This window comes from Anolis carolinensis, unplaced genomic scaffold, assembly GCF_035594765.1.
Source record: "Anolis carolinensis isolate JA03-04 unplaced genomic scaffold, rAnoCar3.1.pri scaffold_10, whole genome shotgun sequence".
Lineage (NCBI taxonomy): Eukaryota > Metazoa > Chordata > Lepidosauria > Squamata > Dactyloidae > Anolis > Anolis carolinensis.
Window position 1 is genome coordinate 10,517,393 of NW_026943821.1, and position 27,383 is coordinate 10,544,775.

Below are 27,383 nucleotides of genomic sequence, written 5' to 3' on the forward strand. Positions count from 1 at the left end.
CTGGAGTCCCCAGATGTTTTTGGCCTATAACTCCCAGAAATCCTAGCCAGTTTACCAGCTGTTAGGATTTCTGGGAATTGAAGGCCAAGAGCATCTGGGGACCCCAGGTTGAGAAACACTAATTTAATCAAAGAGGCCCTGTGTTTACAAGACCTGAGCAGGATTGTTGGTGGCCTGGGGAGATCTCTCATTCAGAGTGTTGCCACAAGTCGAAACTAACTTGAAGGAAACCAACAAAGAAAACAATAATGAATATCCATGAGGTTCCTTAATTATTTCACCACTTTGAAAAAAGAGAAAGACCACATTTCGGATGCATAGATCCAATTGGGGAAGTCATGACCCTAAATCTTCAAGAACTGATCAGCACGGTTGAGAACGGGGAAACTTGGAGTCTCCTTATTCTCATTGTCATTTGTAGGTTGACCATAAATTGAAGTCGACTTCAAGGCAGGTAATAACAACAACTTCTGAGTTCAATAGAATCGTATCCTTGGTTGCTTTCCTCCTTTTCCATTCTTACGGCAACAGCAGTGTGCAACACTAGCTATTAATGTCGAGGGAGGGAAGTATGTTTCCAAAAGAAAAAGGTTTAGACTCTCAGTGGGATGTAGCAAATAGGCCTAAACTCCATGCACCCCCATCCTGTTGATCTAGGAAGCCAAGCTGGGAATTGGGAGTAATTTGCCCAGGATGCAAACAAGAGATTGCAGACTTCTTGCAACTCAGTCATATCCAAGCAGCAGCTGGCTGAAGCAATGACCAAGGCTCCCTTGCTCACGGTTGAGCTGTCTGACCTCAGATTCTGCGGTGGAGTGGGAGCAACAACAACAGTGATTCTTCACTAATTTTCCCTTCAAAGGCACCCATGAGTCATTTCAGGAATGTTCTTCTGTCTGTGAGAAAATATTTGAAAACTATATAGAACAGAGCTTTCCAAACTCTGTCTCGCTACACGTTCGTGTGTCGTCTGCTTATTTTCATGGTTTCAGCATATTATTTGAGAGCACACAAATGCTGGACCACTCTAACACCCACCATGTCAGACTACACAGAGAAGCCATTGAAATCCACAAACATGTAGACAACTTCATCAGAAAGGAGGACACCATGAAAATGAACAAAATCTGACTACCAGTATTAAAAATCTCTAAAATCAGAACAGTAAATAAAGAACAACACTAAAAAAACCAGGGGAATTCCAGACAGGAAACAATCAGGGCCAGCTAACACCTCCCAACTAATGATTCCCACAGGCAGGAAGCAACCAGGCTTTGAAGCTGCAAAGCTATTCAGTGCTAATCAAGTTGGCCAATTGCAACATTCACACTTGCCTCAGGCAGACAAGAGTTCTTTCTCCCACCCTGGACATTATTCCACAGGTATATAAACCCTGCTTGCCTAGTTTCCTATAGACCTTATAACTTCTGAGGATACCAGCTGTAGATGTGGGCAAAACATCAGGAGAGAATGTTTCTGTAACATGGCCAGTCAGCCTAGAAAATTCATAGCAACCCAGTGATTCCGGCAATGAAAGTCTTCGACAACACAATGATTTTGCCATTGCCGTCCTCTGAGGCTGAGCGAGTGTGACTTGCCCAAGATCACTTAGAATCCATCTATACTGCTAATCCAGATTATCTGCTTTGGACTAGATTAGATGGCAGTATAATCCAAATAATCCAGTTCAAAGCAGATAATCTGGATTCAGAAACTGGATTATATGGCAGCGTAGACCCAACCCCAGTGGGCTTCCCTGGATTTGAACCGGGGTCTCACAGTCATAGTCAAACACCCAAACTATTTGGCCATGCTTCTACTCTGCCTAAAACGAGTGGAGAGTGGAGTGAATTCTGAAGCAGACGGTTTGAGGCCAGGCTCCCTCTGGGCTGAAGGGTTGGGAGATTTATCTTAAATTGAGTTGTCCCAGTTACATCAGCGTGGCTGAGATCAAAGCCAAAGCAGTGTGTGTGTGTGTGTGTGTGTGGGGGGGGGGGGGGGGTAGCTGAGAACCAGGCAAAAACAACTCTTCTTCCCTTTGCTTCCCTTGCATTGGCCCTCCTTTGATTTCCGGACTGGGGAGATTGGGGAGATGTGTCTCCCGACTCATGTTTGCAAACGTTGGGGAGGAGAGGAAGAAGAAGCGGAAACGGGGAGAACCCCTTTCTTTTGGTGATATAGCTCAAATCCTGTTGTTTTTTTTTCTTGTTTGTATACAAAACAGGATTTGTTGTTGGCAGCTACACCCCTAGATCCTCTTCAATTCCCCCATCAGTGTCAGCATGGTGCCAGGGATTTCACTGCTGGATGCAAAAAAAAAAGGGTATTGTTTTCCCAAAGACTTCTGCCTCCACCCAATGAAGTCTTCCCTCCCCAAATTTCTAGCATTGCAAAAGGAAAAAAATCATTCACATTCCAGACATTTTGGATTTTCTGTGTTCATATCCCTTTGGTAATTTTTCCTGCCCTTTTTCTTTGCATGTATTCATATACTAGCAGTGTTTGTGTATGTGTGCTTTGGATAGCATAGGGAAGAGTTAACACCCTTGTGGCATTTCCTTTTGCTGTCTGTGCTGTTCAAAAGGTTTCACCTCACTTTCTGTCCCTGTGATAATTGAATTTTAGAAAATTTGGCTTGTTGTGAAAGAAAGGATCGGTGATAAAGCTTCAGTGGAGACACCTTTCCCCTATGATAATAACTCTTTCAGGAGTGGATTTCCCTTCTGAGGGGTAGATTTTTCTCATGTCCTGTTTTCTTACCCCCATTCTTAACTATGAATAATTTGTAAGTTGGATGTTTGTAGCTCAGGGACTGATTGTATGTGTCTTCATGCTACCTGTTGATGTATGGCAGTCCCACAGATTCCATAGGATTGGATGCCTAGTCTGCATTTCACAGTGTTTAACTGAGGTTTTAAACTAGAGATTTGGCGTCTGAAAGAAAAATTGCATGGGGAGAGGGCAGAATTCCTATTTGGGGCACTATGCCTTCATTTCCCCCAAACTATAGCTATATTACATGGAGTAGCCCTAAACCGTTTCTCCATTCCTGTGGATAGGCCTTTGCCTCTTTGTGATTCTTTCCAGGTGGACTTCCGAGAGATAGGGACTCTCAATTTAGGATCCACCTTCTAGGTTACACTTATTCTTAGAAGGCTTTTGGTTCCTGCTGATCTCTTCTATATGACACCCCATCCCTCTTTTCCTTCCTTCCTGTTTTTGGCGATGCTTACCTGTGCCCTTTTCGGTCTGCAGGCCCACAGGGCGCAGCAATGAACAAGCTGCGGCAGAGCCTGAGACGCAAGAAGCCGGCCTACGTCCCGGAAGCGAGTCGACCCCACCAGTGGCAAGCGGACGAAGAGGCCGTGCGCAAAGGACGCTGCAGCTTCCCTGTGCGGGTGAGCAGCAACTGCTTCATTGGGGATATGGGAATATACTTGGTTTCCCTTGTCTGGCTGCCTGGCCTGGACCTCGGCACTGGGCAGAGTCTTCTCAGTGGCTGCCCCTAAACTCTGGAAGGTTAAGATCTTTTTTAGTCCCAAAGCCTTTTGTTTGATAAGAAAAGGTTGTGGTTGTTTGTTGCCACTCTTTGCAATCCTGAGCAAAATCCTATTCTAACAAAGGAGTTTTTTAAAAGTAAGGTTTAGTCAGAATGGTTGCCTTTGTCTTCTTCTGAGGCTGAGAGAGTGTGATTTCACAAGTGGAAATCCAAACTTTGGTCCTAGTTCAGCACTAACTCTCTTTTTTTTTATAGCATATTTTACCACATTTCCTATTGGCTTTTCAATCGATGTTTTACAGGTTTTAGTTCTATATGCGCCTTAATTTTCATCACAGCTTTTGCAACCTTTTGTTACATTTTGGTTATAACATTTTAGTTACATATAGTTACATTTTAGTTATTGAAGTTACACAGTTTCTTACCCTGTAAGCAATCTTGAGTCCTAACTTTGGGGAGAGAGTGAAGTATACTTAATGCAAAGGAATAGAATAGAATTTTCCCACCCAGTTGGGTCCAGAGCACTACTCAGCTTTCATGTTTGGGGGCAAAGGGTGGTTTGGACCCTTTTATCTTTCATTGTTGTTGGGGAGAGATCATTTCAGCAAGTATGGGGCAGCTCTCATACAAGTAGAGGTGCTGAATCTATTTCTGAATCATTGCTCCCACACTGCCCACTTGCTTTGCCCAATTATAGTGCTATTATTCTGCTTTAAATGGTTTAGTTCCCTCCTAGGGGGTCCTGAGATTTGTCATTTAGGGAAACGCTAAGACTGAGAATTGTAAATATCCCCCCAAACTACAAATCTCAGGATCCTATAGGTCTGAAGCATAGTATTGCTATAAATGTGTAAAGAAAATGGACTTTTAAACTATAAAGGAATTCTCCAAGGTACTGAAAACAATCCCCAAAGGGACTCACCATCTTCAAAAGTTTTGATACCTCAAAAGGTCAGACCAGGGCTGATGGTTTTAAGTCACAGGAGGATCAATTTGGATTGGATTTTAGAAGGAACTATAAAAGGTTAGAGATATTGGGCAATGGAACCAATTGCCTAGAAATGTGATGGGGTCTCCTTTTCTGGATTCGATGGCCTATGAGGCTCCTTCCAGCTCTGGAGGTTTGATATTTCTATGATTCTGTGAGCGGAATGCCCATGAATCACTAACAACAGTAATGGCCTGTAACTCCTAGAAAGTTTGAACTTAAATCATGGGCTGGAGTTAAGCCTTCTGTTTTAAGTTGTAAGGCTCTTTCATGCTGGAAAGTGTGGTCCTTGTTTTCTTCGTCTCAAAATGTAGTACTACTGACATGTAGGGAGAACTTCCAACTATGCAAAGCTCGTCCTGATGATTTCCTCCAACTTTTCTGCTCCCTGCCATAGTATCTTGGCCATGCAGAAGTGGAGGAGTCTCGGGGGATGCACGTTTGTGAAGAAGCTGTGAAGAAGTTGAAAGCGGTGAGTTGGGGCCTTCCATGTTGGGGGGGGTGGGTTATATCTATTGTATTGGTTTTACTGTGAGTCTCTTTTACAGAGAACTTGGCACATCATTTGTGGTTCCCCCCCAATGCCTATTCATACCATACACACACATAATACTATGATTGCACTTAAACTGTAATGTGGATTCATGGGATTTATAGTTTGTTAAGGCATTAAAGTTCTCTTTCTGGGAATATCCAGTGCCCATTCTTAAACTACAAATTCCAAGATTGTCCTGATAGGGTTGCTGTGAGTTTTCGGGGCTGTATGGTTAAGCTCCAGAAGCATGCTCTCCTGACATTTTGCCCATATCTGTGGCAGGTATCATCAGAGGTTGTGAGGTCTGTTGGAAACTAGGCAAGTGGAATGTCTAGGCTTGAAACAATCAGGGCCAGCTGACACCTCCCAACAAAGGATTCCCCTAGACAGGAAGTAGCCAGGCTTTGAAGCTGCAAGGCTATTCAGTGCTAATCAAGCTGGCCAATTGCCACATCCACACATGTCTCCAGCAGACAAGAGTTCTTTCTCCCACCCTGGACATTCCACAGATATATAAATCCCACTTGTCTAGTTTCCAACAGACCTCACAGTCTCAAAGGATGCCTGCCATAGATGTGGGCAAAACATCAGGAGCAAATGCTTCTGGAACATGACCATATGGCCCGGAAAACTCACAGCAACCCAGTGATTCTGGCCACGAAAGTCTTTGACAACACATTGTCCTGATAGTTTGGATGGAATATTATGCTATAAATGTTTAACATGGATGGATCCCAGAAGGAAAAAAAGGCATGGGAAACAGGGAAAGTTGGATCTCTTGCTGCAACACTTGATCCAAGGCTCTTCTGGGTTTCTTTTGGTGCCATTCGCTGACATATGTTACTGCTGCTGTATAAGCTGCCTTGATGGCAAATGATGCAAAAGATGGTATAGAGCAGGGAAGCATCCCAGCCCTTTCTCTGATAGATCCTGCGTGCCCTCAAAGCTTATGTTAGGATTGTTGTGTCTCTCCATCTCTCAATTTCTAGCCCTCGCTTGACAATCTGGTGGATAAGAAAAAGGTCACAATGCAAAGGCCTTGCCATTTTGCTTCCTCCCCAGAGTGATCTTCCTTTTGTATCCAGTTTGAAGTCTTTCCTTTTAACAAATTCTATGTGATCTGAACAACTCTTTCGCCTTTTTATTTTCTTGGCTCTTACAGAGTGGTCGCAAATCTGTAAAGTCCGTGCTTTGGGTCTCAGCCGATGGGCTACGGGTTGTGGACGACAAAACCAAGGTAGGAATACTATGGAAATGGTAGAACAACAGGACCGATATAGGACATTGGGAAGATAGAAAAGAGTGCTTTTATTATTGGGGAAAACAACACATTTTGCAGGAAGAAAGCCCCAAATTCAGCTCTTGGCCCATTACCTGGGAGTGTTAGGGAATGAGGGATACCCATGGCCAAAATTAAGAGCCATGTCTCTTGCTTTGCCTTCTTCTTTCAGTCTTCTTCTGTTCTCTTTTCTCATTCTCTCTCTCCTCTCCTCTCATCTCCTCTCCTCTACATCAGGTGACTAATCCCATCTGTATCTGTCTTAAGCCTCACCTGCACTGCCATGTAAAATCCAGATTATTTGCTTTGAACTGGGTTATATGGCAGTATAGACTCATATAATCCAGTTCAAATCTGGACTTTATTTAGCAGTGTAGATGAGGCCTTATTCTCTGCAATCATGATTCCACTTTTACCACTATGGCTGGAATCCTGCGATTTATAGTTTGGAAACTTCATGCAAGTCATGAGTGGAGCCATGAATAGGTGTGTTTGTAGAATTTTTACAATGTTTGTGTGCTTTGACTGTGTTGTGACCCACCTCGAGCCACGAGGAGAGGTGGGTAAAAAATAAAATACAGTAGAGTCTCACTTATCCAACATAAACGGGCCGGCAGAACGTTGGATAAGCGAATATGTTGGATGATAAGGAGAGATTAAGGAAAAGCCTATTAAACATCAAATTAGGTTATGATTTTACAAATTAAGCACCAAAACATCATGTTATACAACAAATTTGACAGAAAAAGTAGTTCAATACGCAGTAATGCTATGTAGTAATTACTATATTTACGAATTTAGCACCAAAATATCACGATATTTTGAAAGCATTGACTACAAAAATGCGTTGGATAATCCAGAATGTTGGATAAGCGAGTGTTGGATAAGTGAGACTCTACTGTAATAATAACTATTATTGTTGTTGTTGTTGTTGTTATTGTTATTATTACCACTTACCTAAAAACCACAAAAGGCATCAGATCCCATCTGACCTTTAAAGCTAAGAAGGGATATCAGGTGCTGTAGGCTATTGTTGTCTCATCCTGTGCTCTTTCTCCCCCAACATTTCAGGATCTGATTGTGGACCAAACTATTGAGAAGGTGTCCTTCTGTGCTCCGGATCGCAACTTCGACAAGGCCTTTTCCTACATCTGCCGCGATGGCACCACCCGTCGTTGGATCTGCCACTGCTTCCTCGCATTGAAAGACTCGGTGAGTGCTGAATGCATACATGGAGGAGCACATGTTTTGTATGTGGCCAAATATGTGCATACTTGAGCCACAAATGCTCCCATGGCATTTTGCCTGTACAACTGGGGTGGAGATCAGGTGGCCATCATACCCTTCAACTGTCCTGATTAATCCTCTGTCATTCCGCTTTCCATGGAATCATGGTAGTTGTAATTTGGTGAGGCATTAGCAAAACTCCTGGTGGCACAGCTCGTTAAAGCGCTGAGCTACTGAACTTGCAGACCAAAAGGTGCCAGGTTCAAATCCTGGAAGCGGAATGAGCGCCCCCACATCTCCTGCCAACCTAGCAGTTCGAAAACATGCAAATGTGAGTAGATCAATAGGTACCCCTCCGGCGGGAAGGTAACAGTGCTCTATGCAGTCATGCCCATGGCCACATGACCTTGGAGGTGTCTATGGACAATGCCGGCTCTTCGGCTTAGAAATGGAGATGAGCAACAACCCCCATGGTCAGTCACGAATGGACTTGTAATGTAAACTTTTATTACGGTCAATGACCAGCTCATATCAAGGGCACCCAGTCCCGTACATCCATATGAAATCTGAGAGGTTATATACTTCAGAATTAATAAAACTCCTATAAAACTAAATCATTGACAAAATTTAAAATCTAGGCTAAAAACTTCAGTATTAATATAAACCCTTATAAAATTGAATCATTGACAAAATTGAAAATCTAGGCTAAAAACTTAAACATTAATAAAAACCATTATAAAATTGAATCATTGACAAAATTTAAAATCTAGGCTGAAGATCATATACCAGTACCATTAAGACCCAACTCAACTCACAGGATCATCCGGGGGGAGTCTAAAGGAAGGGAGTGGGGATGGCACGGGGGGAGGGGAATACCCCTAACTGTAAATAACAACCTATAACTATAAATAGTGGTCTATATCTGCTTTCCCAACTCTATTCTATAGATGATACTTAGTTCTTTTGGCTCTCAATCATCATCTGCTGGATTTTAATTGCAGCTGTGCAGAACTTGGCGACATTATATGTCACAGCTGAGATGTTATCTGAGAGCAATAAGGTTATGTAAAATTGTCAGGGGAAAACCTTTACCTTACCTAGCACTCTTTGGCAGAGAAGGCTGATAACCCTGCAAAACTATAATTCTTGTGATTCTGTAGTATTGGGCCACGCTACTTCAGATGGGTCAAACTGTATTAATTTTACCATGTAGATGCACACTGGGTTCACACCACTTGAATTGCCTTTCTTTGGATTCCTGGAGTTTGTCGTTTGGTGCCTGCACTGTTTTGTAGAGAAGACTACAGACCTTGTAAAACTACAACTCCCATGCTTTGATGCCATTGAGCCATGGCAGCTGTGGTGTCAAACTGTATTAGTCCTACAGTGAAGACCAGGCATGGGCAAACTTTGTCCCTCCAGGTGTTCTGGACTTCAACTCCCACAATTCCTAACAGCCTATTGGCTGTTAGGAATTGTGGGAATTGAAATCCAAAACACCTGGAGGGACAAAGTTTGCCCATGCCTGGTGTAGACCCTCAATAGGTGTAACCCTGGGGTAAGTAGAACAAGCTGGTTGCCTGAGCATGGCTACCACAGTCTAGAGATGGAACAAATGGTGGCTGAAGTTCCCAATTGACTGGCGGTCCAAGGGTAATGTGCCTGGTAACACAATGACAGCTGCACCCCTGTGGAGCATTGTCAGTTGCTTACCCTGTCTCATCCTTTTTCCCTCTTTGCCTTCCCCACATCCCAGGGAGAGCGCTTGAGTCACGCCGTGGGTTGCGCCTTTGCCGCCTGTCTGGAGCGCAAGCAGAAACGGGAGAAGGAGTGCGGCGTGACGGCCTCTTTCGATGCCACGCGCACCAGCTTCGCACGAGAAGGATCCTTCCGCCTGACGGGCCCCGCTGCAACACGGCCCTCGGGGGCCCGTCCTCCACAGGACAGGAAAAAAGGTAGGAGCTCTTCCGCATTTGGTTACTCTGATACGACTGGTGTGAATCCAAACCAAACCTTAATTAGATTTAGATCGCAAACCTGAGGTTTCAATTTTTTGGGGGCCAAGCAAAAAAAATTCACAGATTGCATTGCACATGCTGCATTTCTGCTGGTGTTTTCCCCCCATTCTCCCCATTTATATAACAACTGGACTGGAAATCACAAGGCCTTCCAAATGGTGTTGGACTACCGCTCCCAGCAATTTTCACTGTGGGCTATGCTAGATACTGGGACATCTAACACCTTTTTACACTGCCATACAAAATCCAGATTATTTGCTTTGAACTGGATCCAGTTCAAAGCAGATAGTGTGGATTATCTTCTTTGATAATCTGGATTATATGGCAGTGTAGAAGGTGCCTGAGAGGCCGTGTGACTCCCATTCTTCAATTGTTCTTTACTGTTTAATTAGATATACAGTAGGGTCTCACTTATCCAATACTTGCTTATCCAACGTTCTGGATTATCCAACACATTTTTGTAGACAATGTTTTCAATACATCATGATATTTTGGTGCTAAATTCATAAATACAGTAATTACTACATAGCATTATCATGTATTGAAGTACTTTTTCTGTCAAATTTGTTGTATGTTTTGTACATGATGTTTTGGTGCTTAATTTGTAAAATCATAACCTAATTTGATGTTTAATAGGCTTTTCCTTAATCCCTCCTTATTATCTAACATATTCGCTTATCCAACATTCTGCCGGCCCGTTTATGTTGGATAAGTGAGACTCTACTGTAGATAGATAGATAGAGGTAGAGATAGAGATAGATAGAGATAGAGAGAGATATATATATGGATAGATGATAGATAGATAGATAGATAGATAGATAGATAGATAGATAGATAGATAGATAGATAGATAGATAGTTAGATAGATAGATAGATAGACAGACAGAGATAGAGATAGATTAAAACAGTAAAGAACAAATGAGGGATAGGAATCAGATGGCCTCTCAGGCTCCTTCTACATTGCCATATCCAGATTATCAAAGCAGATTTCAAAGGCTCTTATGGATGTTTTCTCCAGGCTAAACACACCCAGCTCCTTTTGCTGCTCCTCACAGGGCTCTGACCCTTTCGGTTGCCCTTCTCTGAACGCGTTCCAGCTGGACAATATCCTTCTTGAATCGTGGTACCCACAACAGGAAATAAAGCTAATCAACAAAGGAGGAGTCTGTGGGACCCATGGAGGGTTGCCCATGAATAGTGTGTGTGTGTGTGTGGATGAGGGGGATCCAATCTGACGTCCCCAAAGTTACCCCCAACAATAACGTTGTGTCTTTTCTCAGTAGCTGAAGCAGTGGCGGTGCCTGCCGCTCCTCCGCCGGCCCCTGCCCAGCCGGCCAGCGCCTCTCCTCCCCAAGGGGCCACGTCTCCAGAAGAGAAGGCCGAAGTCGGGGGCGCCCACGCCATCCCTCGTCGCCATGCCCCCTTGGAGCAGCTGGTGCGGCAGGGCTCTTTCCGGGGCTTCCCCACCTTGAGCCAGAAGAACTCCCCCTTCAAGAGGCAGCTCTCTTTGCGGCTGAACGAACTGCCCTCTACTTTGCAGCGCAAGGGCCAAGCTGGCGATGCAGGCAAGTATCATCAAGAAATAGGAAAACGAGACTGCCTCCTGCTCTTTTACGACGCTCCTCATGGGGATTCATGATCTCCAGACCTTTGATCATTTTAGTTTTTCTCCTCTGGACACCTTCCAGCTTGTCAATGTCTCTCTTAAATTGTGCCCAGAATTGGACACAGTGTTATTCCAGTGGAGGTCTGACCAAGGCAGAATAGAGTGGCACCATGAGTTCCCTCAATCTAGACACTAGACGCCTTTTGATGCAGCCCATCTGGCATTTTTTTAGCTGCTGCGTCACACTGTTGGCTCATTCCTGCAATAGCCCTGATATAACATAAGTTCAGAGCGCCATATAGTACAAGGCATCTGTCAGTGGTGCAAAGATGCTCGGTATTGACACCAAGTATTCCTGCTACTATTTATGATTATTGTAATATTGCTTTTTACAATCTAATCTCTTTGATTTATTTTCAACTTTGCCACCAATAATTAAATAATAATAATAATAATAATAATAATAATAATAATACTTTATATTCCGCTTTATCTTCCTATAGGGACTCAGAGTGGATTACAGTACATATAGGACAAACATTCAGTGCCCTTTTACACAATGACATACAATACAATACAGAGCCGGCCCAAGATAATTTTCAAGTGTAAGCGAACAGAAATTTTGGTGCCCCCCCCCCCCCCCCCCACACACACACCAAACCACATGAAACGGGCCAGCAGAGCATTGGATAAGCAAAAATGTTGGATAATATGAAGGGCAAGTGTGAATAACTGCAGTTGATCACCTTGATTAGCATAGAATAGCCTTGCTAGACATGGTTATGGTTATTGAGCATTATTCCTAGCAGTGCAATAATTGAGGACTTTTTAAGTATTGACCACGACTGATTCTGGACTATGATTTTGAACTTATGTGGTTGTAATTGTTGTTTTTAGTAGTTTTTATTTTAATGTTTGAGTTCAATTGTCATTATATTATTGGAATTTGTATGTCGGCCATCGAATTGTTGCCAGTTGTGAGGCCACCCTGAGTCCTCTTCGGGTGAGAAGGGCGGGACAGAAGTATGGGAAATAAATAAATAAATAAAATCAGGACAGTAAAAAAAGAACACTCAAAAACAGGGGAATTCCAAACATGAAACAATCAGGGCCAGCTAACACCTCTCAACAAAGATATACAAACCCCACTTGCTTAGTTTCCAACAGACCTCACAACCTCTGAGGATGCCTGCCATAGATTTGGCCCTCCTCTGGACACTTTCCAGCATTATTTGGCAGAGAAGGAGAAAGAATTTGGGCCCTTCCACACAGCTCTATAACACAGGATATCAAGGCAAGATAACCCACATTACCTGCTTTGAACTGGATTGTCTGAGTCCTTACTGCCATATATCCCAGTTCAAAGCAGGTAATGTGGGTTATTTGTTTGAAGCCATTCTTCCAAGTTCTAGTCTCCAAGGCAGAAGACAACAAGCTTGCTCGCTCCTCCCTATGACTTCCTCTCACATAATTATACATGATGAGGAAATTCCCAGCTTGATTTCGTCCCCGTAGGCTATATGATTATGTGGGATGCAGGACTTCTTTGGGGTCAGAAACACCATTTCCCGCCAAAGGGAAGGGGATGGGGTCTCAGAAACATAATGAGGCAACATAACACATGGGCAAGTAGGAACACATAGACAGAAACACTGAGCTTTTAGGGCAATTTTATATACATGAGAGATGTAGTTTCCCAAAGTACCCTAGCAAGCCAGACTCCTTGGCACATAAATCCTGGGGGACTCTAAAGAGAGGGATGAAGGAAGGAATATCCCCAAGTTTGGGAAGGTGCGGGGCCAGGATGGCCCCGATAGAGGGAAAAGATGAACTGATTGCAAGAGAGTGAATAAGTATAAGTTCCGAATTGCTATTGTTACAGAGCAGTCCGTGGCTCCCAGAGAGAGCACACCACACTCAGAACCAGGAGGCTGCGAGTTCAAATCCCGCTCAGGGACAAAAATGTCAAAATCAGCTGGAAAAAGGCATGGGAGGGTACGGAGCAAGGCACATGTTTTTCCAGAGAAGGCGATGAGGCTTGACAGCTCAATTTATTTATTTATTTATTTACTACTAGCTGTGCCCGGCCACGCGTTGCTGTGGCAAAGTGGTGGTGGTATTGGTTAAAAATTGTTGTGTAATTTTTATTTGACGTTATTTGCAATTTTTTATTAATTTTATTATAAGTTATATTTTTATTTATTATATTTTATTATTTTCTTGTATTATTTTTAGTTATTTTCTGTTATAGTATTTTATTGTATTAATTTTTAGTGTTTTTTATTATTTTTTATTGGGTTGCCAGGAGACCAAGTTGGAGGAGCTTAGCCTTCTAACTGGCAGCAATTGGATAAAAGCAATTATTCCTCTCTCTCTAATTAGGACTTTATTTTTCTTTTCTTTTTGTTGTATCAACCTAGAGGCGTGGATGATGGGTTGTGTTGTCAAATTTCGAGGTTGGGGGGCCTGTAGTTTTGTTGTTTTGTGGGTCGCCGTGATGCCATCACTCTTTTATATATATAGATATTTATATGCTGCCCTTCTCACCCCAAAGGGGACTCAGAGCGGCTTACAAATTACATTCATATACAATACATTATATTATTAGCATAGTAAAATAATAGTATTAAATTACTATATTGTACTAAATCATTACATTGTAATATTATTAGTAATATTACATTTAATATATAATATATAATTAAAATTATTAAATTGTATTATTATCAGTATTATATCGTAATAATAAATAAATAAATAAAGTTTTATTATTATTATTCTTAGAAGATAAAGGGAAAAGATGAATGATTGCAAGAGAGTGAATAAGTATAAGTTCCGAATTGCTATTGTTACAGAGTAGTCGGTGGCTCCCAGAGAGAGCACACCACACTCAGAACCAGGAGGCTGTGAATTCGAATCCCGCTCAGGGACAAAAATGTCAAAATCAGCTGGAAAAAGGCACGGAGGGTACGGGGCACACGGAGGGCTGCCAAGGCACATGTTTTGCCCGAGAGCGCCCCCCGTCGACGTGCGCCCAACTCCGAGGCGTAATTGGTGTCCCATGTTGGACCGGCCCTGATACAATACACAGACAAGGTAAAGACGCTCCCCTTTTTCATCTCCGGTGGCCTAGGGGATAAAAGCCTCGTGATTTGAAGGTTGGGTTGCTGACCTGAAAGCTTCCAGGTTTGAATCCCACCCGGGGATGAGCTCCCTCTTTACCAGCTCTGTGCGGAGACATGAGAGAAGCCTCCCACAAGGATGGTAAAGCATCAAAACATCCGGGCGTCCCCTGGGTAACGTCCTTGCAGACGGCCAATTCTCTCATTCCAGAAGCAACTCCGGTTGCTCCTGACACGAAAAAAAAATCTCCGGCTTCTGGAGGCAATGTTCAACTCCAGCCATGGGAGGTGATCTTGTTCCATTTCTCCATGCTGAGGAGTCTGTTGTTCATACACCTCTCTGATCATGTTTTGCCAGCATGTCTGCATGGGGTGCCCTTTTACCTTCCTGCCGAGGCAGTACCTATTGATCTACTCGCATTGCATGCTTTTGAAGTGCTAGGTTTGCAGAAGCTAGGGCTGTCAGTCGGGAGCTTACCCTGATTTGTAGCTTCGAACTGCTAGCCCTTCGGTCAGCAGCTTTTCCTGCAGCTAGCGGTTTAACCAGCTGTGCCACCGCATGTTAAATGGGATTTTAAAACCTTTGCAGCCTGTTGGATCAAATTGCAGGTGATGCCTAGATTAGAAAATGTAAAGAAAACTTAAAAAGTTACTAAGTTGTCAATGCATAAAGTATATGTACCATATTGTGTGTATGTATTAAAATAATTGAGGGTTGTGTAAGGTATACAGGCAGTCCCTGAATTAAAAACATCCAACCTATAAACAACTCATAGGTAAGAAATGGGGGTGAGACAACAGGAAAGGAGAGAAATTACCCCTCGGAAGGGAAATTTACTCCTGAAAGAGTTATTATCATGGGGAAAAGGTGTCTCCACTGAGGCTTTATCACCAATCCTTGTTTCCACAACAAGCCAATTTTTTCAAAATCCAATTATCACAGGGAGAGAAAGTGAGGTGAAATCTTCTGGACCGGAGCACAGATGGCAAAACAAACACCAAAGGGGAGTTAACCCTTCCCTGTGCTATCAAAGGCCAATATATATATTATATATGGCTGGTGTTAAACTTAAAAATGTACCTGTGCTGACTCACATACAAATACAACTTACAAACAAACCTACAGAACCAATCTTGTTCATAAGATGAGGAATGCCTGTATTTGAAATATAAATTGATGTTGTGTTTAGACCTGGGTCCCAAGAACAAGATATATCATGACATACATACTGTGTATAGGTATTTCAAAATCCCCAACATTCAATGTACTTCTGGCCCAAGACATTTTGGGTAAGAGATATTCAATATGTCCAGTATTTCCTAGATACCCTTTTTTCATAAAAAAAAAAGGACACCAGACACACTGTACATGAAACTTACACATTTCAACCACATGCATCACATTGGGAGGTAGAAGTGTTCGTTAAAATAACATGTAGCTGAAAACTAGGAGGGGTTAGAATACATCAGCCAGGCTGTGAAGCTGCAAGGCTATTCAATGCTAATCAGGCTGGCCAATTGCAACATTCACACATGCCTCAGGCAGGCAGATAAGAGTTCTTTCTCCCATCCTGGACTTCCCACAGGTATATAAACCCCACTTGCCTAGTTTCCAACAGACCTCACAACCTCTGAGGATGCCTGCCATAGATGTGGATGAAACGTCAGGAGAGAATGCTTCTGGAACATGGCCATAGAAAACTCACAGCAAACCTATAATTTTTTAATTTAGTGACCTGTATGCTTCAGTTTTCACCTAGTTTGGGTCCCCCAAAGTGATAAAGAATGACACCTCCCATCACTTTTGATTATCTGCCATGTGGACCAAGGATGATGGGAATGACAACCCCAACATCCCTTGTGACTCTGAGGTAGGGGAAAGGTTTGAGGATATTTCAAAGTCAGACATACCCACAAGCCTTGCATCTTAAATCCAAACCCCACTGTCCTGACTACACAGCACAAACTGCAGCCTTCCAGATGCTACTGTATCCCAACCCCCATCAGCTCTAATCATGATGTCTAATGGTGAGGAATAGAGGAGATGTAATCCATCACATAAAATGACATGGAGGGCCAGATACAGCCCACAGACTTTGAGTTTGATATATGTGCTTTAAAGGCTTCTTCATGAATTTTTCCTTTCTTTTGCTCCTTCTGCCAGTAATAGAACTTGAATCCACACCCAATGGAGATTCTGATGGCATCACTGCCCTCTGCAGCCAGATCGACGCCTCTCTCACTCAGCCGGCTGGTGAGCCCCCCAGCAGTGCTGGACCTCTCAGTGGCCCTCTTGCCCACCCCACTGCCACAGTGCCCACGGAAGGGGGAGGCACAGGTATGCTTATCCATGGCATCTTTGTGTGTGTGTGTGTGGGGGGGGGGGATTCAGGTTATGTTCTATTGGGGTGAATGGATTGTGACCTGTTAGGATCACCAATTCAATGGGGATGAGATTATGAACTGTTAGTATCACAACCTAAGGGGGTAGTAGAGACAAACATTAATTTGAGGAGGCTTGAGAAGGTTATCTCCTATATGTCCTACCCTAGAGACATATGCTGTATTTACTTGAATCTTGGAGCTCCTGATGGCACAGCGGGTTAAACCGCTGCTGAACATGCTGACCAAAAGGTTAACGGTTCGAATCCAGGGGCTTCTGCCAACCTAGCAGTTCGAAAACATGCAAATGTGAGTAGATCAATAGGTATATCTCCAGCTGGAAGGTAACTGCGTTCCATGCAGTCATGCTGGCTACATGACCTAGGATGTGTCTACTGACAACGCCGGCTCTTAGAAATGAAGATGAGCACCAACCCCCAGAGTTGGACACGATTGGATTTAATGTCAGGGGAAACCTTTACCTTACAAAGAATGCACCTTTTGCTGCTGCGCATTACATTCGCCAGCAAATACTTTTTTGTTGTTTCATGGGTTTGAAAAATGAGGTGTGCATTAGATTTGATGGTGCAGTCAACTTGAGTAAAATAAAGGTAAAGGGTAAAGGTTTCCCCTGACGTTAAGTCCAGTCATGTCTAACTCTGGGGGTTGGTGCTCATCTCCATTTCTAAGCCGAAGAGCCGGCATTGTCCGTAGACACCTCCAAGGTCATGTGGCCAGCATGACTGCATGGAGCGCTCGGGTAAAATACGGGTATCTAACTCCCTTTCCTCCCTGTCTCGTTCTTTCCAGCCCCCTCCACGTGGACCACCAATTCCGCCGGAGCTTCCGTAACGCCTCTGTTCCAACCCGGACACAAGCGGACGCCATCGGAAGCCGAACGTTGGCTGGAGGAAGTTGCCAAAGCCGCCAAAGCCCAACAGCAGGTGGCAGTGGCAATGCCAACCTTCCCTTTAAGCTATGATGCTGCCACTGCCGCCTGCCCGGCGGTGGGGATGTTTATCCCTCCTCACATGCCACCGGCCTACGTGCCCATGGGTGCCGCCTACCCGCCGGCAGTGCCATACGCCGCCGTGCCCAGCGTGCCCGTGGTGGGCATCACTCCCTCCCAGATGGTGGCCAACGCCTTCTGCTCGGCCACGCAGGCGCCAGCTGCAAACCTGGGGGCCAAGGCCAGCCCTTTCCCTCAGAACCTGCTGGGCCCCACCATGCGGCCCAAAGCCAATGGCAGTGCCTGGCCCCCCGAGCAGACCCAGGCGGCGCCCCCTGCCCCACGCCGCAACCCCCCCGACCCCTTTGAAGAGCAGTGGGCGGCTTTGGAGTCCAACAAGGCCCCTTCCGCTGTCCCAAACCCCTTCTCCGGTGACCGGCAGAAAACCTTTGAAATAGAACTGTGACCGAAGTGTCTCTCTCTCTCTCTCTCTCTCTCTCTCTCTAGAGACTGGACAATTTAGCTACCCTCCCCATATCTCACCCCGTATGATGTCTTCCCTCATAGAGTCGACTCCGTGGCTCATCAGAGCCAAACACAGATGTACACCATACTGTGCCCCCCCTTCCACACTTTGTTTGGACAGTCCAAGTATCAACTTTATCATTACTTCCCCTCTATCGAAAAAGAATTAATGGGGGTTTTGGATGGAGGGAGGCTACCTTAGCTAAGTACGCAGAGGTTTGTGGTGGTTAAGAGAAGGTGAGCAAGGTGGGATGGGTGAGGGAAGAGCGTGCAGGAGGGAACAGTTAGTATATGGACTCTTATTACAAGGATTGTCTCCTTGGATAGCTTCCAGAACAGGATTTCCCCTTTAAACGGAGGGAAATATTTCTCTCTCTTCACTCCTTTTGGTTTGCTGGGAGTGGGCATACTCACGGCATTGCAGCATTATGGATTTCTCTCATCCCTATACCTTCAAGACATCCTGCATGGAGGTGCCAGCTGGTCTGGTACCAAATCTGTCTGCTCCCTTAATTGTGTTTCTTTGTCCCTCTCAAGTTTTCTCTGAGTGACCAAAATATTTTCTTTTTCTTTCCCTCTTTTTTGCCAATTTGCAAATCAGATTGCATTTGATTAGGATGCTAGTAAAAGCCCCAAAGGCAACAGATGTGGTCTGACCTTGGAAGCTAAGCAGGGTCAGGCCTGGTTAGCACTTGAAATGGGGGGTATAGGCTATATTTCAGAAGACAGAACGTGCAAAACCAACTCTGACTATTCCTTGCCTATGAAATATATGGGGTTGCCATAAATCCTATAATCTGAGGCTGTTCCTATGGTAAAAGGGCAGCGTTTTGAATGTGTGAAAGCCCTGTGACTTAGCCATACATGCACAGGACCACCACCTCCCCATGGCCAAATAAAGCAAGATGTTTTCGCTCAAAGAATCCACATGATACCAAATCTTCCCTCTTGGGTCTAACAACCAACATAACAGCCTCGCTGGGGGATCTCACCAGGAGAAACGCATGGCAGTGAAATTCAAGTTTTCACTCTCTTTTCCCTCTTTTCCCTTCCCAAGAAGAGGGTTTACTTGGTGCAATGGTTAGAGCCAAAGCAACTAATTCTTTGGCTTCTTTGGAGGTGGGATGAGAAAACAATCTAAACGTTTTCCCTAATGTTCTGGATGTCGCCAGATTTCAATGCTCAATTTGTGCCCCATCAACCGTGCTTTTGATAGTGGCCACTGGAAAGAAATCTGTAGGGTGAGGCAGGTTTTGGTTAAAACTGTTGATTGGGGAAGGCTTATGGAAGTTACCAATGCCTCTCTTATACCCCCTTCCTACATTTGAATGTTCTTGGAAGAGACAGATAATGTCCTACCTATAAACTGAGGTGCTGTTTTATCAGTAAATGAACCACTGGCTCAATATCTAATACGAGAAATTGAAAATCTCAGCATTTTATTGTGCCCAATTTCCAAAGGTAGTCCAAATGAGAGCTCTAGGAAAAGGCAGTACTGTACCAAGAGTGTGTATATTGCTTGAGGGGTGGAAAGAGGGGACAAGAATAATTGCATGGGGCAACTCTGGTTTCGGGATGGGTGGGCGGGGAGAGGGGCAAACCAGCCTCCTCTCGATGGAGCTGTTGGACTGCAGGCTCAGTTCCAAAAATCTGGCACTGTTGCTGTGCTGTGGCTGGTAGAGGGGCAGCATTTTGAATGTGCAAATGCCCTGTGAGTGTCAAAGGGAGCACCCAGCCAAGTTGACATTGGTTTTGTCCTCCCTCTAGGCAAACACCTTGCGATGTGGAGGACAAAGAGGAGAGGTGAACCGTCTCTGGGTGTATTTTAAACTACACAGTTATAACTGTTTGATAACACTTTAGCTTGCTTTGGCTTTATCCTGTGGAATCCTGGGATCTGTAGTTTGATAGTGGTGGCTGATAATTCTGTACTTGACAGTTCTGAGGTGATATTCCACTGAGCTACAGTTTCTGAGAAAATTCAATGTGCTACCGTAAAGTGGCATATTATACTAGTTTATTACACACAGGTTCTGTTATATATAAAGACTCTTGGTGGATGAAGGCAAGGGGAGCAGGGGGCCAAGTTGCCTGCACTGAGCTCCCAAAAGCAGCCCCCCTCCCTGGGTATCAAATCTGGTAGGAAGTCCATCTATGTGGATCTCTTTTCTTTACTGAGAGAGAAGTGACAAAAGCTTAGCTGTGCTTCTTTCAGCAGATGATAGGAGGTGAGCTCTTTTCTTGCCAAAGAAGTGATGGAAGTCTGACTGCATTTCTTTCAGCAGATGAAGGAGATAAACTCTCTTCTTGATTAAGAGAAATGATGGAAGTCTTGACTATGCTTCTCTCGGTGGAGGAAGGAGATGAGCTCTTTTCTGAGCAGAGAATAGTAATGGAAGCCTGGCTTCACTTCTCTGAACAGAGGAAGAAGGCAAGCTCTTTTCTCAGCAGAGAGAAGCAGTGGAAGCCTGGCTTCACTTTTCTGAACAGAGGAAGGAGATTAGCTCTTTTCTCAGCAGAGAAGGGAAGCCTGGCTTCACTTTTCTGAACAGAGGAAGAAGGTGAGCTCTTTTCTCAGCAGAGAGAAGTGTATGGCTTCACGCAATGGTGCTTTTCACTATCTTGTCACTAGAGGAGAGGGACTGCCTTTTGGAGCTCAGTATGCCCAACTTTCACCTTTACGTGAGTTTGGTTACTCTCCCTTTCACAAGGCAGAAGATGAATGAGAGGTGAGTGTAAATGCTTTCATTGGTGTGCTGCTAGTTAAAGTCCAGGGTTTAGATCCTTACTTGACCATGGACAAGTTTTAGTCTGTGGCAAATTCCTCTGAACAAATCCTGCTAAAAATGACTTGAAGGCACACAACATTTTTTTTTGGTCAGGAGCAACTTGAGAAACTGTAAGTTGCTTCTGATGTGAGAGAATTGGCTGTCTGCAAGGACGTTGCCCAGGGGACGCCAGGATGTTTGATGTTTGACCATCCTTGTGGGAGGCTTCTGTCATGTCCCCGCATGGGGAGCTGGAGCTGACAGAGGAAGCTCACCTGCTCTCCCTGGATTTGAACTGCCAACCTGTTGGTCAGCAGTCCTGCTGCACAAGAGTTTAACCCATTGCACCATGGGCCACACAACAACAACGATGAGCTAGTAAGGATTTGGGGACCTAAAGTTCCAAAAATCTAGAGGAGCAACTGCAGCATTAGAGCCATCTAGCAAAGAATTCACCAAACTGCAAATCCCAGGATTCTCTTGGATGGAGCCCTAACCCTGAAAGTGATATTGAATGGCAATAATTGCAGCATGGATGTACTCGCCCTTGCCCACCCACACTGCCTGGATCTGAAAATAGAAAGGGTGTGAGGGGGAGGTATTTTATATCTTATTTCCAAATGTTTTGTATCAAAGAATCCCACATATTTGTATTATATAATAAATAACAAATAAAGCCAGTAATATAATAACCCATTCTGAAGCCATGGATGTTTTTACTGAGTGGAGACTGGGCTGAGGAAAGGAGGCTTTTACCAAAATCTGTTACCTTAATTGTCCTGTTTTAAAAAGTAATTGTATTGATTCACTGTTCAATAATAATTGAACAAGGCTACTTAGGGTTCCCAATGCACGATTGTTCCAAGGACTGAGTTTTCTGGGCCCAAGTCAGAAACCTAGGAATAGCTCCTGGGGATGTCTTGTTACGCATTTAAGTACCAACCACAGTTGCTCTCACCTTGTCATTCAAACACACACACAAAAGGTGTGTTTCTGCTTTGTAATGCATTGAGATTTATTATTTCTCACCTTTGCAGTAGTTCTCAACCTTCCTAATGCTACAACCCCTTAGTATAGTTCCTCATATGGTGGTGACCTCCAACCATTAACATTATTTTCGTTGCTACTTCATAACTATAATTTTGCTACTATTACGAATCGTAATGTAAATATCAGATACTCAGGATGTATTTTCATTCACTGAACCAAATTTGGCACAAATACCCAATACCCCCAAATTTGAATACTGGTGGCATTGCGGGGGTTGATTTTGTCATTTGGGAGTTGTAGTTGCTGGGATTTATAGTTCACCTACAATCAAATAACATTCGGAACTACACCAACAATGGAATTGAATTACACTTGGCACACAGAACTCCCATGAGCAACAGAAAATACTGGAAGGGTTTGGTAGGCATTAACCTTGAGTTTTGGAGTTGTAGTTCACCTACATCCAGAACACTGTGGACTTAGACAGTGATGGATCCCGACCAAACATGGCATGGATACTCAATATGCCCAAATGTGAACTCTGGTGGAGTTTGGGGAAAACAGATCTTGACATTTGGGAGTTGTAGTTGCTGGGATTCATAGTTCACCTACAATCAAAGAGCCCCTTGGACCCACCAACAATAGAATTGGGCCAAACTTCCCACACAGAACCCCCATGACCAACAGAAAATACTGAAGGGGTTTGCATTCCTAAGACCATCAGAAATAAGTGTTTTCTGATGGTCTTTGGCGCCCCCTCTGAAACCCCCCTCGCGACCTGTGTAGGGGTCCTGACCCCCAGATTGAGCAACTGCGTACTAGAGATTCTTCTGGAGCTGGTAGCCTCCTACAGGCCCTTATGTGCCCACTTTCTGAAGGATTCTGGCTGGCTGGCAGCTAAGCAAGCAGGCACGTCTGCCCAAAGGCCTCCCACAGGGTGGCACTGCAGCTCTTTCTTCAGATGGCTTTGCCATCTTGTTTCCTTTGGATGCTGCTGCCAGGGAATGTGAGGAAGCAAAAGCCCAGGAGGACCGAATCTTTGCTCCAGAGTCTCTTGTGGCCTTTGGGACGTGGCTGGGCTCCATCCTCCAACATCCCTGGCCAACAGTGAGGGGAGGATGGGCTTTGTAGTGGTCTGGACAGAGTCAACATTTTGCTAGCAATCTGTGGGAGGCAACAGAAAGGGGTTCACTGAGCATGGTTAGAGTGCTCACTGCCCATTAGCCTGATACAACACATCTGATATATGGGAAATGTGGCAGGAGACTAGGAAAGAAATCATGCTCAAGGGCTATTCTCTCTCTAGCAAGAATTGATATTGAACTCCCAAACTCCCTGAGCATGGATTTAGTTCACATTCACCCTTTCCTCCAATGAGTTTAAGGCAAATAGCTAAAATTAATAATAATAAGAACTCTGATGGCACAGCGGGTTAAACTGCTGAGCTGCTGAACTTCCTGACCAAAAGGTCGGTGGTTCGAATCCAGGGAGTGGGGTGAGCTCCTGCTGTTAGCCCCAGCTTCTGACAACCTAGCAGTTTGAAAATATGCAAATGTGAGTAGATCAATAGGTCCTGCTGCGGCGGGAAGGTAACGGTGCTCCATGGCCACATGACCTTGGAAGTGTCTACAGACAACGCCAGCTCTTCTGCTTAGAAATGGAGATGAGCACCAGCCTGCAGAGTCAGACACAACTAGACTTAAGGTCAGGGGAAAACCTTTACCTTTACCTAATAATAGCAGCAGCAGCAGCAGCAGCAGTAACAACAACAACAACAACAACAACAATGATTCAAAGGGACTCAGGGCAGTTTCTAGCATATATGGCAAACATTCAATGCCAACAAGGAAAAACATACAAACAAATTACATAAAATAAGATTATATGAACATGTAGGCCTCTGGATGTTGTCCTTCCATTGCCTCCCGCATCATTCCCGCTCATTCCATTGGCTCTGCCATTATTTTTTGGGTGCATTTACACTGTAGAATTAAAGCAGTTTCACATCACTTTTAACTCCCATGGTTCATTGCTATTTATTTATTTATTACTTATTTATTACAATACTTATATCCTGCTCTTCTCGCCTATAAGGTCTCAGGGCGGCTCCCATAGGGGACTCAGGGTGGCTACACATCTTAAGATGTGTAGTTTGGTGAGGCAACAGCACTCTTTGACGAAAGGGGTAAAGACCTTATAATATAATGATGACAGCACACATGATTCCATAGCAGTGAATGTGCCAAACTGCATTAACTCAATGATGTAGATTCACCTCTATACTGTCAGAAGATAGGAGCTGGAAACCAAATTATCATTGGGTTGCTGTGAGTTTTCCAAGCAGTATGGCCATGTTCCAGAAGTATTCTCTCCTGAAGTTTCGCCCACATCTATGGCAGGCATTCTCAGAGGTTGTGAGGTCTGTTAGAAACTAGGCAAGTGGGGTTTATATATTTGTGGAATGTCCAGGGTGGGAGAAAGAACTAACACCTCCCAACAAAGGATTCCCCCCGGGCAGGAAGCAGTCAGGCTTTGAAACTGCAAGGCTATTCAATGCTAATCAAGTTGCCTCCAACATTCACACTTGCCTCCAACTGACAAGAGTTCTTTTTCCCACCCTGGACATTATTCCATATATAAACCCCACTTACTTACTGTAGTTTCCAACAAACCTCACAGTCTCAGAGCATGCCTGCCATAAATGTGGGCGAAACTTCAGGAGAGAATGCTTCTGGAACATAAAGCAACTCATAGCAACCCAGTGATTCTGGCCATGAAAGCCCCCGACAACACATCAAATTATCATTGATTCCCAAACTCCAGCCCATCAGATGTTTCAGACTTCAATTCCTAGAAGCCTCATTTGCTTGGGCCAATGGCCAGGGATTTTGGGAACCGAAGTCCCAAACAGCTGGAAGGCCAGAGTGTGGAAAACACCAGTGTGGAGGGAGGCCATGCAATCCCTTCCCTTGCCAATGCGGGGGAAATGCTGCCAAGCTGATTCCCCTGCAAAGCTCAGTGCTTATTTTCTATCCTCGAAAGAAGAAGTCGGGGAGAAGGGGCTGAGGATAGAGAGATTGCGGGGGCGAGTAGACTATCTCTGGCAGCTGGGAATTGAAGGAGGAGGAGAGTTCATTGACTGCAGTAGAAGGAAGAAAGGAAAGAAGGAAGGAAGGGAAAAGAAATGTACAATTAGGGAAATATATAACCAAGGTTGGCAAGCAGCAGTTCACATGTTCCTGCAACAAGCAGAAATGAGGGCATGTATTGCTTTGTTCTGGAGGAGAGAGTGCTGTTGCTATTCTGGATTGGGGAGGGGATGACACAGAAGCCCTGCCATTTGCAAATTTTTAAAGCTTTCTTTCCTCTAATGATAACACTGGCCGACACGCATGTGGGTACCTCATATGTTAGTCCTGTTTCTAGGTATTTTTGACCTGCATGCTTCCAAAAATGCCACCAATTTCCCCCTATTGTTATCGAGCCAAAATTTAGGAGTTCTCCTCTGAATTAGGGAGACTCAATGCCTTCCGGTTGCAGGTTCGAAAATCCTGGCAAGCGGGAGGCGCTACAGATCAGTTTGCCCCGTTCCCCCAATAATCTCACTCTAGAGCCATGAAGAGAGATGACCGAGTTGATATTTATTCGAGCCAGCTGACGCGGATATCAAAACACAATCATTTGCCAAAATGACATGTCACATAACACATTACAACACTTTTTATAACATAAAAACAGGGCGGTCAACTTTAGATCTCTTACGCCCCTTCAGACTGGCCTCGCGTTGATTGGTTGTTGCTAACAGCGGGAGGGAAAGGAAGAGGTGCACCGACCAATCAGAAAGCCAGTGCCGTTTTGGCCCCTCGGCCAGTCAGGAGCAGGGAGGAGGGCCAGGCGGGAAACAATGAACCGGGGATGGTTTCTGAGTGGATTTAAGTGATTCATAGAGGATATAATGGCTGGCAAGATCCCCTGGGGTTCTCAAGCCAACCAAATGTCTTGCAGAAGTGAGAATATACATCTGTGTCTGGCAGAAATACCAGAATCTGGCTTCCTAAAGGCTGAATATTGAAACAAATGGGTGAGGCTTTTGACAGTGGGATCAGCTAGGTGTGTAGACAAAGGAGTGAGATGGTTTTGGGTAATCTCCATTTTCCAAGGGTGGAAGGTTTTACCTCAGTGGAATGTGGTAATCCTGTCCAAAGGCGCTCTACCTTGAGTGGCCAGGCTCCGAAGCTCAAGGGAACAGCCATTCCTTATTGTTCATGCAAAATGCCTTGATTGAGACCTTTAAGTGTGTGCGTTTATGTGCCTTGATGACGAAATGCTGGGGTCATGCCAAGGTGACATTTCATATTTTAAAAGTTCATATATGAGGCATTTTGGGAAGGGAGATATATAGGAATACATAGAATTCATTCATAGAACCAAAAATCATATTGCCTACTCCCACCCACCCAAAGGTCCAGGATGAGTTCATAAAGCTTCATAGGAAAGTCCAGAATCCAAGGGAAAAGACAAGGGGGTTCATTAAACAAAAAGGGAGTGCTTTTGTTTGTGAGTCACTGGTTCAGGAAAGGATTAGGAGAGTTATCTCTTGCCTCAGGCTAAAAGGTCAAACACCTTTTGTGCCAGGATTTTAGTAAATCACAGTAAACTCCAGTAAAATATCTCAGTTACCTTCTGCTATAGATATTTGAAATATAGGACATAAAGCCTTGATTTTTGAACTATCTTTTACAAAGACCTGGGGGGGGGGGGTCACCTCGATCACACTATCAGCTCTAGTTTCTGAGATACAGAACATACGGCATCTACCAGTCGCCATCTGCTCGCCCATAGAAAACCATGCTAACTATATCTAAGAAACAAGAGCTGACGTGGTCTATAGAATTCAGTTATCTGAATTAGTGCCCCCAAAGAACCCCAGAAATAGGTCTAAAACCAATATTTTTTATTTGTTGGGTTGTGTAATAATAATAATATCTTGTTTGCTGTGTCGTACAATAAAATAATAATAATAATTTATTTGTTTGACCAGTCATATGACCATTTCAAAGTGCAACACAAATAAAAACAAGGCAAAAGGGATGGAAGGACAGCAGCTGACCTTCTGTTTGCCGTCAAAATCTTATTTTTATGATTCTTCTTTCAGGAAATGTGCTCTTTTCTTGATAGCTTTCAGGATAATAATAATAATAATAATAATAATAATAATAATAATAATAATAATAATAATGATAATAACAACAACAACAACAACAACAACAACAAAATATCCAAACCACATGCTAAGAAGGGTTTTTGTTTCAAAGTATGCCCCAAGGACTTTGCAGGGTTGTTATTTAGAGAGGCTTGCTCGAACCACGAACCATCAGCATCCACTTTGCTCACCAGCCAATGAGAGAGCATGGGTCTACACTGTAGAAATTAACGCAGTTTGACACCATTTTGACTGCTACAGGTCAATGTTATGAAATAATGGGAGGTATTGT

The 27,383-nt window shown here is 44.0% G+C and overlaps 1 protein-coding gene across 2 annotated transcripts in view; it reads left to right on the forward strand.

Annotated features, from left to right (window-relative positions):
- numbl (NUMB like endocytic adaptor protein) overlaps positions 1–21,594 on the forward strand; it is a 37,263-nt gene extending 15,669 nt beyond the window's left edge. The window contains exons 2-9 of one of the 2 annotated variants that reach the window (XM_003222886.4): positions 3,256–3,398; positions 4,885–4,959; positions 6,185–6,259; positions 7,373–7,513; positions 9,285–9,483; positions 10,827–11,111; positions 16,439–16,612; positions 17,467–21,594. In XM_003222886.4, coding sequence (XP_003222934.1) covers positions 3,273–3,398; positions 4,885–4,959; positions 6,185–6,259; positions 7,373–7,513; positions 9,285–9,483; positions 10,827–11,111; positions 16,439–16,612; positions 17,467–18,071 — 1,680 coding nt within the window. In that variant the 5' untranslated portion in view covers positions 3,256–3,272 and the 3' untranslated portion in view covers positions 18,072–21,594. The remainder of the gene's footprint in view (positions 1–3,255; positions 3,399–4,884; positions 4,960–6,184; positions 6,260–7,372; positions 7,514–9,284; positions 9,484–10,826; positions 11,112–16,438; positions 16,613–17,466) is intronic. The other variant, XM_008113828.3, reaches the window with a different exon arrangement.
- The last annotated feature ends 5,789 nt before the right edge of the window (positions 21,595–27,383 follow it).